The sequence below is a fragment of the Vidua macroura genome, chromosome 16 (assembly GCF_024509145.1).
Source record: "Vidua macroura isolate BioBank_ID:100142 chromosome 16, ASM2450914v1, whole genome shotgun sequence".
In the NCBI taxonomy this organism is placed as follows: domain Eukaryota; kingdom Metazoa; phylum Chordata; class Aves; order Passeriformes; family Viduidae; genus Vidua; species Vidua macroura.
Window position 1 is genome coordinate 1443651 of NC_071586.1, and position 14188 is coordinate 1457838.

A 14188-nucleotide genomic window follows, 5' to 3' on the forward strand; every position below is an offset into this window, starting at 1 on the left:
CGTGGAATCACAGAACTATTTGGTTTAGAAAGGCCTTCTGAGACCATCGAGTCCAACCATTCCCCCAGCACTGCCAATGCCTCCACTAAACCATGTCCCCAAGTGCCACATCTGCATCTTTTTTGAACACTTCCAGGGATGGTGACTCCACTGCTGCCCTGGGCAGCCTGTTTAAGTGCCTGATCACCTTTTTTGTGAGGAAATTTCCCCTAATGTCTAATCTAAACCTCCTCTGGCACAATTTGAGGCCATTTCCTTTTGCCCTTTCCATTCCCAAGTAGGCAGTCTGGAACCACAAATCCTAGGGAAAAGATTCAGGAAAGATCTTTGCATTCAGCCCAGTCCCTGCCCACCATCCCTCTGTGACCTGCAGACCATGGCACAGCAGCCAGGTTGGGGATAGGAGCCCAGGCAGAAAATCTGGCGACTGGGGCTGGCAAACAGGATTTTCTCAACATGGTGAGCAGGGGCTGAAGGTCCATATGAGAGCAGGTCACTCCAGGAACACAGATCTGCTGCTGCTCAGACTGCAGTGGGAATAATGCTCAGACTCCAGCCAGGAATAATGTGGGAAGTGGGATTATTCTGCTTCAAACTCAACAGGCTGAGATGTAACATGGAATCTGCTTGTGGTTTCTCTCCCTGTGGCATACATGCCTGGATATATGGAATAACCCAGGCCACTGCTGCATGCTGACAGCAGGGATGAGATTTAGTCCCTTTCAGCTCCTTGGGCACACTCTGCTTCCCTCCAAAACGAAGACAGGCTCAGGCAAGGGCAAGGAGTGAGGAGCTTACACTTGGATTTATCCCACATAGTCGTTTGATTGAAGTACTTTCAGTGTGGGAGCTTATTTGCCCTCAGCCTCATCCAGAGTGGAAAGGCGGAGGATGCCCTAGAGCGTTTCAGGTCCCTGACATGCTGAACTGCCTTCTGGAGCTGCCCATTCCTATGCCAGCACAGGCAGCTTCTGGCTCAGCTTCAGCTTGTCTGGCCTGAGGCATTTCTCCACGTCTGGTGGATGCAGCTCCCACAGCTCCACACGTCCCACCTGGGCAGCCACGGCTCCATGCGAGCCCAAACTTCCACCCAGAGCACCCTCCTGCCCACTGACCTCGGTTGGGTCTCCAGATCTTCTCCATGCCGTGCCGCATGAGGACGATGCGGGACAGCTCCGTGAAGGACTCGATGACGTTGAAGTTGCACAGGGGGCTCACCTCGAAGAAGGTCATGCAGTTCTTCTCGGCGTAGGCACGCGCCTGCTCTGTCGGCACCTGCCGCTTGAAGGCCAGGTGCAGCCTGTTTCCCACCAGGATCCGAGGGACACCTGGGGCGTGCTGGAACAAGGAAAGAAGTGAAGAAATCATGGCTACACCCAGCATTCTGCTTAGCTGCAATAGCAGCAAAGGGAAAAGAAGCAGAAGCTGCTCTGTGGCTGAGAGACTGCCCAGCAGCACCTCTGTGTCGTGGGGACAACTCATTTGTCACCTCCTGGTCCATTCATTTCTGAAGAAACTTTCCTGTCTTTCTTGACCGTTCCTGAGCCATTTCCTACTACTCCAGATTTACACAGAGGTGGAGGGCAGACACTTGTTGCTTAGCTCCATGACTGCACTGCCATCATGTCCCCTCCACAGCAGAGCCGTTCCTGTGCCCATATCAGGCAACACCTTGGGTGATACCTCCCCATGTCTCTGCTTTAGATCACTGCATATGTTCCTCCATTCACTTACCTCATCTATTTCCTTTATCCATCGGTCTATCCCATCAAAGGACCAGCGATTAGTGATGTCATACACCAAGAGAATTCCCTGGTGGAAGACAATCAGAAGCAATCAAGAAGTTTCATAGTAGGCAACATAAAAGGGGCAGGACACCCCTGACAGACCCCCATGTGCAGAAACCAAGAAGCAAAGGAACAGAACATTCCTCCAGCCACACCGTTTGTGTGCTGGTATGGCAAAAATTGAGACAACAGGGCTGTGCTAATGCAGTCCCAGGTGATTAGGGAAGGTTTTACTCCTGTTTTGACTCTGGTATCCCCCAAATAATCTCCAAAGCTGCAGTCTCTGCACAGGAGGATGAACTGCCTGGGTGGCTGTATCTGGAGGAGCAAAACACACCCTTCTCCTGTCACAACTCTGATACAAAGTTGCTGAGGCACAAACACACCTTGTTTTCTATCCCCTTACACAGAACAGCTGCAGTCAGTGGTGAGGTGGCAGCAGGCCAGGAAGGAATTTTCAAGCACACCCCTCTTCTCCAGAACCTGTGTCACTGTGAGCCCTTTGCTGACAAGGAAGAAGATGAATAATGCTGATAAGCACCACAGTACCTCCACAGACTGAGCTCTCAGGACTAGGATCCATCCAGACTTCGCTGAAGGTGTTTCTCAGTGTCACTGCCACACTGGCACAGAATCTGGTACCTGGCTTTCTTCAGGCCAGAGGTACCTACAGCATCCTCAGGTTCACATCCACTGTCCCTGAACACCACCCACATCCATGACTTGCTTCCCAGTCACCTCCTGAGGTGCAGCACATGGTGCTGGCAGCAGCACAGGCATGACTCAAGGCAGGAAAGACAAGGAGCAACTCTGAGGACAACCCAAGCCGGGCTGGCAGGAGGACCCAGGAGCATGGCCAGACTGTTGGCCACCACTCAGGTCCACAGCATCTCCCAGCAAGTGAGCTTTTCTTGAATCTGAGCATTTCTGAGGACAGATACAAGGAAAGTAGGCTGTGCCTGGCCCTGCAGGCACACAAATCAGGAGCTGCTGCTTGGTACCAGTTGGGCACAAACAGCATTTATGGAGTTGTCCTCAGCAGAGCCTTTCTGCAACTCTCCCATTATTTTTCTGACTTCTTGTCACTCTTCTTTGCAATCAAGGACATTCCAAGTGACAAGAGGCACTCCAAGCTGACTTGGCAAAATCACAGTACAAGATGCCTGGAATGGGAACTAGGGAGAAGGAGATGATGCCGTGCTGAGAGAGGAGGAACCCAGCTGGGAAGGCAGTGCTGGACAAAAGGGAACCCAGCAGCAGCAAGACTAAGTGCAAACCAAACCAAACCATTGAGCATCAGGTTCTGCAGAATCAGCCTTGCCTGAATCAGGGGTATCCTCCAGGAACAGCCATCCCCTATAGCAAAGCCCCAGCATAAGCAGAGATCTTAAATTGGCAAAGGAAGGTCTCAGCTTTCAGCCCAGTCCTCTCTATGAGAGGTCTGGATTGAGCACAGGGAAGGAGAGAGCTGAGACACTCCCAGCATCTGCCCTAGTCAGAGACCATGAAGCACCCTCATCTACCTCTGGAGTTGCTCCTTTGCCTGCTGAAATGGAAGGTGTGCTACACAGATGGAAAACACAAGCTACCCAGTCCTCCCAAAACCCAGCTTTACAGTTCTTGCTGCTGCCAACCCCTGTGGTGAATTGAGAGAAGCTTGTGCAGAAGCTTTGTGTATGATATACCTCTAATTTACAAAAAAAAAAAAAATCATTAACATGAAATGTGGAGCACACAGGAATGATAAACTGGCATCTGTGCCACAAAGGCACCTGAATCCTCATAATAAAGTCACATCTGGAGCTGGCACTAGCACTGCTCCCCGCCTCACGGAACAGCAGCCGTTCTCGGAATGCACTGGGTGTGCCCCGACCTTGTCTGCCTTTCTCTCAGCTCTTCTGGAATAAGCAGCTCTCAAAGCTTGACCAATTTTATAATTTAATAACAACTCAGGTTCTTCCTTGTAGAACAATTCCAATTCTTGAGCTGTACCCCCAGCCTCACTACCCACTGCTTCCACCTCACTCTCCAGGTGAAGTTTGTTTTTTCTGTCCTCGCTGGCCCTCCAACATCTACACATCAGCATTTGTACCCCACAGAAAGGCTCAAATGCACAGAAATAGAAGGGCAGAGGGCACAAAAGGCAAACCAGGTGGGTTAGCTTCATGTTTGACAGCCCAATACAAAGAGCAAGCCCTTCAAAGTCTGGATTTGAGGCTGTTCTGTAGGACCTGAAGGTGAGTTTACATAATGGCAGAAGCATCTGTGGGGTGGGGGAAGCATCTTCAGTTTCCTTCAAGGAAAGTCTAAAGCTCCTACCTAGAGTCCATATTTTTTTTTGTGGTGTTATTTCTAGGACAAAAATTCCAAAAATTTCATAATCAAAAGAAATGTTTCTGTTTTGGAGGAGAAAAGGATCAGTTTCTCCTAGATTTAGAGAGGAAAAATAAGAAGGAAGTAATGATTTTCCATAATTAAATAATCCCACAAAACCAAAGATACTGCTTCTCAAGGACCCAATCTGGAAACACCTCCTAGCAGGATACATCACATTTTAATTGCATATTGAAAAAAAAAAAAAGACTCTGAGCTTTCTTTCAATTTTTCCTCTATTTGATTTGATTTCCAGCTTCCGAAGTTGTGTGTGAGAATTAATGAGTCAGGAAATAATGAAGCAAAGGGTTTGATGAACCCCTTCCAACACAAGTGGCCAGCAAGATAAATAAAGTCTACTTGCTTCATTTCTGGATTGACAAGTTCCTTCAGCCAAGAAAAACAGACCCAAGACCTAGTTTGTGATGATTATTTCTGCCAGGAATATGCCTGAGGAGGAGAGAGTTTTTAAGCTTGCTGGCAGCTTCTGCCTGGATCTTCTTTGAATAGGAATAAGGAGAAAACTTCAGCAAAAACACACCCCTAATGCTCTCAGCAGGGTGGAAGGTCAAGACCATGATTTCTAAATGCAAAATATGACCCTTTGTCTGCCAGCTGAGCCTCCAAGCCACACCATAGTTCCAGCACACATGTTTAGGTTGTCCAGGAAAGCTTCTCAAAGGTCAGAAGACACCGAGGCCAAGTTGCCCTTGCTCCATCCCTGTCCTGCCAGCTGGCTATGGAGCCCAGCTGTGCTGCAGCTCAGCAGGGGCAGGAGGAAGGCTGCTCAACCCCTGGCTAGCTCCTGGTGCTGCCAGATAACCTCCCACTGCTTCCAAGTAGCACTGGCATGCTGCAGACACCCCATCTCCAGAGCACACATCCCAAATCCACTCTGTCACTGCCATTTCTGCCCCAGAGAGAACAGCACTCAGCCATGCACAGGGAGGGAGCTGGCTCCATCTCTGCAGACAGTTCCAAGTAAGATCTGTCAGGCTTTTTTAAAAGTCTCCTTTGGAATAACACGCACAGAATTTTAATTTCCTCAACTCAACAAATGAACAGTTTCCCATTTGCAGCCTAATTTGTTCTCTAAGTGCTTAGATGGTTGTCAACACCCTATTATCTCCACAGCTTTCAATTTTTAGTTTCACAAAGCCCTTTTGTACCATTATGTACCCCAGGTTCCCACAGTATGGAGTGCAAAGCTCCACGCTCAGCTTCTCAGACCAAGGAGACCTGGACCCCTCACAACCCTCCAACAGTCTTCCTTCAGCTGCCTACAGCTTCTGTGTAAGTAAAAGATGACTGGTCTCATCCCCAGATCCATCTGGGGTCTTTTCACAGTTGAATTTTCAGAGTTCATTCCCACTCTGGTTTTGTTCCACACTACTGGGATTGGCACAACCCTCAGCAGCCAGTGACAGAAATTTCCACATGAGTGCCTCACATAGTGAACAAGGAACACAGACAGACCAGCAGTTTTGTATCCAGCAGCACATGTGAACACTTACTCTGCCAAAACCCAAATTTGCTTCCAGCAAGAGCTTACACAAAGATCTGTCCATGTAACTGAGGTGGTGGTGAGGAAATATCATCTCTGCCTGCTTGCAGCATGTTTGGACCACGTTTATAATCAAAAAGCTTTTAAACGTAAGAGAAAATCAGCTTGCACACTCTCAATGCAAAGCAGGCTTGTCTAAAAAGGCTTCCCAGATGCTTTAGGGGCTTTCAGCACACAAGAAGCTGCTAGGAACACTTGCACAACTGCCAAGGACCTCAGCCCAGTGCAGGGAAGGTGACAGGGTGGCCAGGAAAGTGTCACTTGCTGATAATCTCCACTGATGGAAAAAAGCTGTTGCTGAAGAAGGCTGAAGAGCCCCTCAGAGTGAATTTTCTGTCCCACGGGATGAAATAAACCTTAAACAGAAGGTCCAGTGCTGACAGGAACCAGAACACTCTGTCTCCTGCCTGCTCTTTCACATCTCCATTTGATCATGGCTTTCCAGCTGGCACCTTGGACCTTGGCTCATGGGCAGTGACATTCTGCTGCCAAACCTCTTCCCAGCATTGGGGGGTATTTATCACTAAGCTTTTGATGAGTATTTTGGCAGGCAGGGCAGGCTTCTCCAGCAGCTGGACAATCCTGTCCAAATGACCCAAGGCAGGTGAGGTAGTTAGAGCAACCAAAAAAGCCATAAGGGAGGGCTGAAGCTACACCTGAGTCAGCTGAGCTGCCAAAAATCCACCACCTCCCTGCATACTAAGAAGCCTTGAACAGGATAAACAGCAGCTCCTCAAACCACCTGCCTAAGCAGAACTCCAAAATATCCATCCTTTCTTTAGGGCTGCAGCTTTGCTGCAAGATGGGAGCATTTTATCACGCTGTCTGGGAAGCCACATTTTCAGAAACAGTTTAAATCGCTGGCATATGAGGACATCAGGAATGATCCTAACACTGCTTCTTCCTGGCTAGATCAGGAAGCACCACCACAGCTCTTTCTCCCCTCTGTGCTCACTCTTGGTATAGTTTGCATTTGCTCACAGCAGCCAGAACAGTCCCAGCTGCTCAAACAGCTGAGATCAGCGAGCCAGCTCTGCTGGAATGACTGAGACCTAGAAGCCAAGCAGAAAAGGAACAGGAGTCCAAGAGCAAAAAAGATTTCTGCAGCACCTTTAAGCACACTAAATACTTTTCACTGTACCCCATGCTGTGACAATTCACATAAAAATCCTTCTGCAACACAGCAAGCTCCAGACTGCCCAAGTTGGCTCTGCAGGGCACAACACTACTTGGTTTCCACCTCCTTCTCCTCCCTGGCCCTGCAGTCACCATGATTGGCTGCACACTCCTCCTGCCCCATCAGTGCCTGGAGGCCAGTGCTCTGCTATCCCAGACACAAATGCTCCTCTTTTACCCCAAAAGGAGATCCTGAAGTGATGTGCTCAGGACCTGCTGGCCCATCAGACAAGAGGAGTCCCAGACACACCAGCACCACAAGCCTCCACCTGGAGCCCAAGAGCTCCTTGTGCCCCTGATGAGATCAGATCTGCTAACACAGGGTAGGGAGGAAGACAAGAGACCTGTGATCCTCACAGCAAACCCTGAGGCAATCATGCTGGAAAAAGGGCCTGGTTCTTGTTCAGAGCCAGCTCATCAGGGGCAGCAAGGATGTTTTACTGCAGATAATTTCAAGAAGAAGTTTCTGCTGAATATGAAAATCACGTGGCTCAGGACCCAGGCCAGTGGTCTGGAGTTGAAACTGCGGAAGGCATCAAGGTACTCAAGTCCTTTTCCTGGGGAGGGACCAGCCAGAAGTTCAGCCTGAAAACTGCACCAGGCTGTGCCATGAGGGGAAAAAAGAACTCCCAAGAAGGTCTGCTCGTGTCTAGAAACTGTTTTTCCATGTTGCAACCTCTCCAGGGTCTACTTCAGAAAATTCAATTTTATCGCTACACTTGAGAAACAACAAAGAGTGTGTGGGAAAGCCAGGCTTCCCTGGCTTGGACACTCTTTTCATACCAAGTATTCTCTTAAGCACTGGCTATTCAGACCCCGGTAAGGGCTGCCAGGTTGCTGAGCCAGCCTCCTGCTCTCACAGCCAACGTGTACAAGTCCTCTCTGGAACCTCCTTCTTCAAGCTCCCCTTGGGCTCTTTAGTCCTCCACTCAGTGAGAACCTTCCACTAATTCTCAGCGTGAAGGTGCTCAAGGCCAGTTTACACCAATCTGTTCTTGTACAAATATCACACTGAACTTCAAACAGAGCTTTTCCCACGCTGGCACCTCTCTTCTCTGCTGGATTTATTCTTCCTGAGCTTCTGGCTTTTAGTGTCAAGAAGCTGCTTCTCTTGCCTCCAAGAGGATTTGTGTCAGCCTTCCTACAGCAGAAGTCTTGAAGTCTGATGATTCTAAGACAGTAGAAAGGAAAGCAAATAGCTGCAGCTAAGAAGCCACTATAGCACACAGCCCTGAATACATCCTCCAGACCACACCTGGAGTACTGCACCCAGCTCTGGGGCCTCCAACATGAGAGGGATGTGGACATCTTGTAACAGTCCAGAGGAGGCCATGAAAATGCCCCAAGAGCAGGAGCCCCTCTGCTCTGGAGGCAGGCTGGGAGAGCTGGGGATGCTCAGCTGGAGAAAAGACGACTTCAGGGAGATTTCAGAGCCCTTTCCAGGGCCTAAAGGGGCTCCAGGAGAGCAGGAGAGGGTCTTTGGATAAGGGTATAAAATCACAGGGCACAAGGAATGGCTTCCCACTGCCAGAGGACATGGTTAGATGGGATATTGGGAAGGAATTGTTCCCTGGGAGGGTGGGGAGGCCCTGGCACAGGGTGCCCAGAGCAGCTGTGACTGTCCCTGGATCCCTGGAAGTGTCCAAGGCCAGGTTGGACAGAGCTTGGAGCAACCTAGGACAGTGGAAGGTGTCCCTGCCTGGACATGGCAAGGGGTTGAATGGGATGGGCTTTAAGGTTCCTTCCAACCCAAACCATTCCATAATTCTAAATCAGAGAACTCAGAAGCATTTCTGTGTTTCTCTGCTGAGACCACATCGGTTATGCTGTATTTATGCTAAGGCCATGCCAGAAGAAGTCAGCTTCTGCATACTGAAAATAACTGGAGGTGTTGGAAGTCCACCTTTGCAGCCACACAGGCATTTGTTATTCAAAACAAACAGTCCTCTTGCTTTGGTTAACCATTCAGAGTATAAATTTAGATACTTTCCTCTTCCACTTCAAGTTGTCATGAGTTATTTAAGAGACATGGTATCTGTATTCCTGTTAATACAGGAATAACACTGGATCATCACATGGGAGCCAACTACTTGGTGCTGAAAACAAACCGAGTTTTACTCCAAGCCACCTGGAGAAGACTGTACAAGGATTCCAGTCATTTTCAAGAGGCACTTTCCCTGCGCTCATCTCCTGGGAACTTTCAGAAGGCCTGGAGAGACTTCCCTTGAGAATTACCCTTCCTCATCCTAGGCAGGCTTGCTCCTTAGGGCTGATTCGCTGCTTTTAAGTATTGACTGTTTGGGCAGACCAGGATTAAGGCATTACAACAGCACTTTAGAAAAGGCATTTGTTGCATAAGCAGAGGGCAGTCTTGAGGCAAAGGTGTGAGCTACACCTTGCTGTGCAAGTGAGCTCCATTCCCCAGCATTCAGCAGTGAATTGCCCTCTACAACTTCCTGAAAGGAGGTGGGAGTCAGGTGGGGATTGGTCTCTTCTCCCAGGTAACCAGTGACAGGGTGAGAAGAAGCAACCTCAAGTTGTGCTAAGGGAGGTTTAGATTGCATTTTGGGATAATTTCTTCACTGAAAGGGTGGTCAGGCATTGGCACAGGCTGGCAAGTGCACTGGTGGAATCACTATCCCTGGAGATGTTAAAAAAATCCAGATAGAATGTGGTGCTCAGAGACACAATTTAGCTGGGGCCTTGGCAGTGCTGGGTTCCTGGTTTGACTCGATGATCTCAGAGGGTTTTTTCTACCTTAGTGATCCCATGATTCTATAAAGCATTCCCATTAGAAGTCCCCCTGACTGGCTGATGAGGTTCACTGTCTCTCAGACTCACTCCTTGGGAGGTGTAGGCAGTGAGATGGATGAGGCAAACCTTGCTGATATCCAGGTGAGAGCTCCTCCAGCAATACTGATAAATACAGCTGAAGAAGGTCAAAAGCTTCACTTTGAGGAAGGAAGAGAAAATCAATCCCTTTCAAGCCTGTGGGCAGCCAGCTACATGACACTTTGGGGCACCCAAATGTAGTGTCCAGGGAGAACAGGTTGCAGGAATCACATGGAGGTGCTGTGCCAGTGCCTCACAGCTCCATGCAGGTTCCAGACAGACATGTCTCTCTCCCCATCCAACTGGAGTGTTCTCATCACTGCTCATTTCAGCTTTGCCCTGTGCCCCAGTTTGCCCTGTGGCAGCAGCAGGTACAAGGGCTGGTGCATGGGCTCAGACTCTGAGGGTTGCAGCCCTGCCAAGACACAGCACTTGCTCTGAGGAGCTCCCAGGTCATACCAAGGGGAGTAACCACTGTGCACAGTGGCTGCACACGGGGCTAAAAGCTGCCAGGTGGCGTTCCTGGACACAGTAGCTGCTGCTTTCCATTCCCAGTTTGATCTGAGCATCTGACACAGCAAGGTCTTAGAAATAGCCTGACCAAAGCTGAGTTCTGTGGTCACCAGAAAACCACACTGACCAGTTCTATTCACCTCTAACTGGTGAGGGAAGCAACATGGCCTCAAGCCCACAGGTTCCGTGAGGAGGTTGTGGATTCCTGATCCCTGAGTGTTCAAGGCCAGGCTGGATGGGGCTTGGAGCACACTGGTCTAGTGGAGGGTGTCCCTGCAGATGGGAGGAGGGTTGGAATGAGATGAGCCTTAAGGTGCCTTCCAACACAAACTGTGATAATGTGATTGAGGTTCCAGATTTTTCTGAAATGTAGTAAAGGCTGAAAGAAAAGGAAATGTAGAAGCTGAAAGAAACTTGGACACAGGACTGAACATGTGAATGGGAGATCTGCACTCTCCCACTGCAGAACTCCAACTCTCCTTCCCTTACACTTTTCTGCAAGCACCAGGAAATTGGCCTCTGTTTCAAAGGAGCTGCCTCAAAGCATCCAGACCACCAGAGATGTGCACTAACATGAATAAACAGGACACGGGGGAGATCTCAACAGCACACCCCAGGTGAGCTGCTCCTATAACTACAGCACAAATGAATTTGCAGGAAGTCAGAGAAAGAGAACAACGTGGATTTTGCCAGTTAGCAAAGCAAAGGTCTACAGATACAAGGAGCAAAAAGCCAAGAGTGGTAAGAGCTTGAGTAGAAGTACATTTCCCAAAGGCTGGCAATCTCCCAGGATACTGGCCTGCTCAGGAGGCTGATACACAGCTTCTGTCTCCTAGTGTGTAACAGAGAAGGAATTTTCTCCAAAGCTTTATTGAAAACAATAAGGAAAATAAAGTAACTCATTTAACTTAGGTAAACTTTATCCTGGAGGGATCCTGCCATGTTACTAATAGGACAATAGCAGAACTGTCAGAAAGCACTATTAAACAGCAATTTTCCAGAGGACCACAAGATTTTTGCACTGTTGAGGATCTTGATGCTATTCTGGAGCAGGGCCCAAAGGAGAAACTCAAAATGTAACACTCTGCCTCATGTTTTGAGGAACACACATACTTTACGTTCCAATTGAGCTGCTATAGTTTCAAGTCTGCCTCAAACACGCAAGTAGGAGCCACCCTTATTTTTGGAACTGACTCGAAAGCAACACAGACTGGAAGAACTCCACTGGAAAAGCCAGTGCCATATTTAAACAAATTTTTAAAACCTCAGAAAGTAGAGCTCCCACATTAAAGCTCAGGTAGATCTAGAACGAGAATTGCCTCATCCTCTCTAACTACCTCTCAGCCCTCCTCTAGAAATTAAGACTGAATATTGTCTGCACAGACCTTTTCTGTAGGAGTTTAGCAAAGTCTGCCATTCACTGCCTTCTCCCCCACCACTTCATAAGAACAGAATCCCAGGCAACATGACAACATTGAGTGTCTCTTGTCATCTACAGAGATTCTTTTGGTGGTCAGTGCATTCCTCTTCAGAGCTCTTTACTATGGCAGGAAAGACTTACACAGCCTAAAGTTAAAGCAAATGTGTCCCATCAAAGCCCCGAGAGCAGCACTTACCTGGGCTCCCCTGGAGTAGGATCTGAAAATAGTGCAAAATCTTCCTTGCCCTGAGGTGTCCCTAAAACACAGAAAAGTTACAGCTATGAGAAGTGGAGAACTGACTCCCATACTGCACACATTTCCTACTGGCCATAAAAAAATAAAATAAATATCAGGGTTGATCTTGTCAGATCTTTAGGATGTGCATGGTACCCAAAGTCCTCTGCATGATGGGTTCTTCTAGGGAAGAACTGGTGGGTACATCTCTACCTTTGGGTATAGGTTGTTACTGTCATTGTGCTTCCCATGGAGAAAGTACAAGCCCAAACTACTTGGCTGCATCACTGCCTGATGATGTGTGAGGGTTTAAGTCATTTTACTCCCCTGGGCAAAGGATTTTCTGCCTAGTTCCCTTCAGTCCATAGGAGTTCAAAGTCAGAGTGAGTCTGCAGAGGTGTCCCAGCCATGGAGAACAGCCAACCTAAATACGACAGGAGAAGAAATTGCCTTGCACTAGGCTTCACCTGTTTTTCCAATATATTTTAACCAAAATAAAGGGAATTCTCTTTATACCCAGATCCCTGACAGACCTGGGCTATACACACTACGGAAAGCTGAGAATCAGAAGTGGGGTACAGTGTTTCTAGACCACTGTGACAATAAGGGGCTTTTCAGTCCCTAGAATTTGTCCTGTCTGGACAAGGTGCAACTAAGTTTGACAACACTGCCAGCATCTCTCAGTGCCCTTCTGAAACAAGACACCAGAGTCCAACACTCTGATTTAACCAAGATATACTGAAATGTGTCAGGCTAATCAGAGACACATTATGGTGTTTCTCAAATCTATTCCCTGGGCCAGGATAAAAGACACTTTAATGACCTCTGAGAAGGCTGAGGAATCCCTCAGCCCCAGATTTGCAGCTCTAGAAAAAACATACTGACCTCACATGCAGAACAGTCATTTTTTCAGATCTAAAGCTTTGTAGGATCCTGGACATCAATCTAACAGCTGTGCTTACATGTCCTTCTCCTTTGACAATCAAATACTGAGTAAGTAGTGGTAAAAGATTACACTAAGGCATCATCAATCAGTGTTATCAGCTTTTCAGTTTCTGTGCTGCTTTCCAGCTCAAGAATTACATTATAAAAAGATGGTTTCAAGAGGGAAGCACTAAGTTACTACACTTGGGGCTGTATGTTAAAATAGGTATCTTACAAGAGAGACAAGAATGCAAGTGGCACATAAAAACATGGAGGCTAGAAGAGATAAATTAGCGGCTTCTGTTCTTTTTTGTAAGAAAAATTAGGACATGCAGCTTCAGAGAGCAGGGGTGTAATTAAACCACCAAACTACACACTGCTAGAGTCAGTCACTGGGGCTGAGAACACGGAGTTCATTCCTATTTAACAATTCACACATGTTACTAATATTCCTGTTACTTGACCCAAGCATTTGTAAGGGCATATTTAACTCCATGTTTTAGGACATGTGTCATTCCCTAATTCTGGATCTGTGTGAAAACCAGGGTAGGGACAGACTACCTGTCCTTCCCTTCCTCTTTCATCTCTGCAGACTGCTGTGTCAGCTTCTCAGCAAGTTAGACAAAGCTCAGCCAGAAGACTCCAGCTGTCCCTCTGGTGCTGACAGACAAGGCAGGGGTTACTCCTCCCATGCAGTGTTTTCCCATCTCTGTCCCAGGCTCTGGTCACTCCAGTCAGTCCTGCTCTCCAGGGGTTCATCCTACCCTGACGTGGTGATGCCAGTTCACTGCTCGTTTTAGTTTTCTACTCAGGGCATTGAGAAATATCCAGCTGCTGAGGGACCAAGGGTTTCACCTGTTTTATCCTTCTACTTTCCTTCTCTTGTTTCTATTTCTCATCCTTGGATATCAGGAAAATCCAGCATTGCTTCCAAAACAAGACTAGTCCCTCAGTGATCAAGAGCAGTATGGGAACATAGAATGATGTTATAGTTTGGTTGGAAGGGATGTTATACATCAACCAGTTCCAACCCCATGCCATGTCCAGGGACACCTTCCACTATCCCAGGTTGCTCCAAGCCCCATCCAACCTGGCTTTGGACACTGCCAGGGATCCAGGGACAGCCACAGTTGCTCTGGGCACCCTGTGCCAGGGCCTGCCCACCCTCCCAGGGAACAATTCCTTCCCGATCTAACCCTGCCCTCTGGCACTGGGAAGCCATTGTCCTGTTCCTCCATCCCTTGTCCCCAGTCCTTCTCCAGCTCTCCTGGAGCCCCTTTAGGCCCTGCAAGGGGCTCTGAGGTGTCCCTGGTGCCTTCTCTTCTCAAGGTGAGCACCCCCAGCTCTCCCAGCCTGGCTCTAGG

General features: G+C 48.3%; 1 protein-coding gene across 2 annotated transcripts in view; it reads right to left on the bottom strand.

Annotated features, from left to right (window-relative positions):
* Positions 1-14188, bottom strand: part of RAB40C (RAB40C, member RAS oncogene family) — a 37557-nt gene that overhangs the window by 3633 nt on the left and 19736 nt on the right. For both annotated transcript variants that reach the window (XM_053991993.1, XM_053991992.1), the window contains 3 exons: positions 11862-11922; positions 1735-1812; positions 1116-1338 (listed from right to left, as the gene is read on the bottom strand). In XM_053991993.1, coding sequence (XP_053847968.1) covers positions 1116-1338; positions 1735-1812; positions 11862-11922 — 362 coding nt within the window. The remainder of the gene's footprint in view (positions 1-1115; positions 1339-1734; positions 1813-11861; positions 11923-14188) is intronic.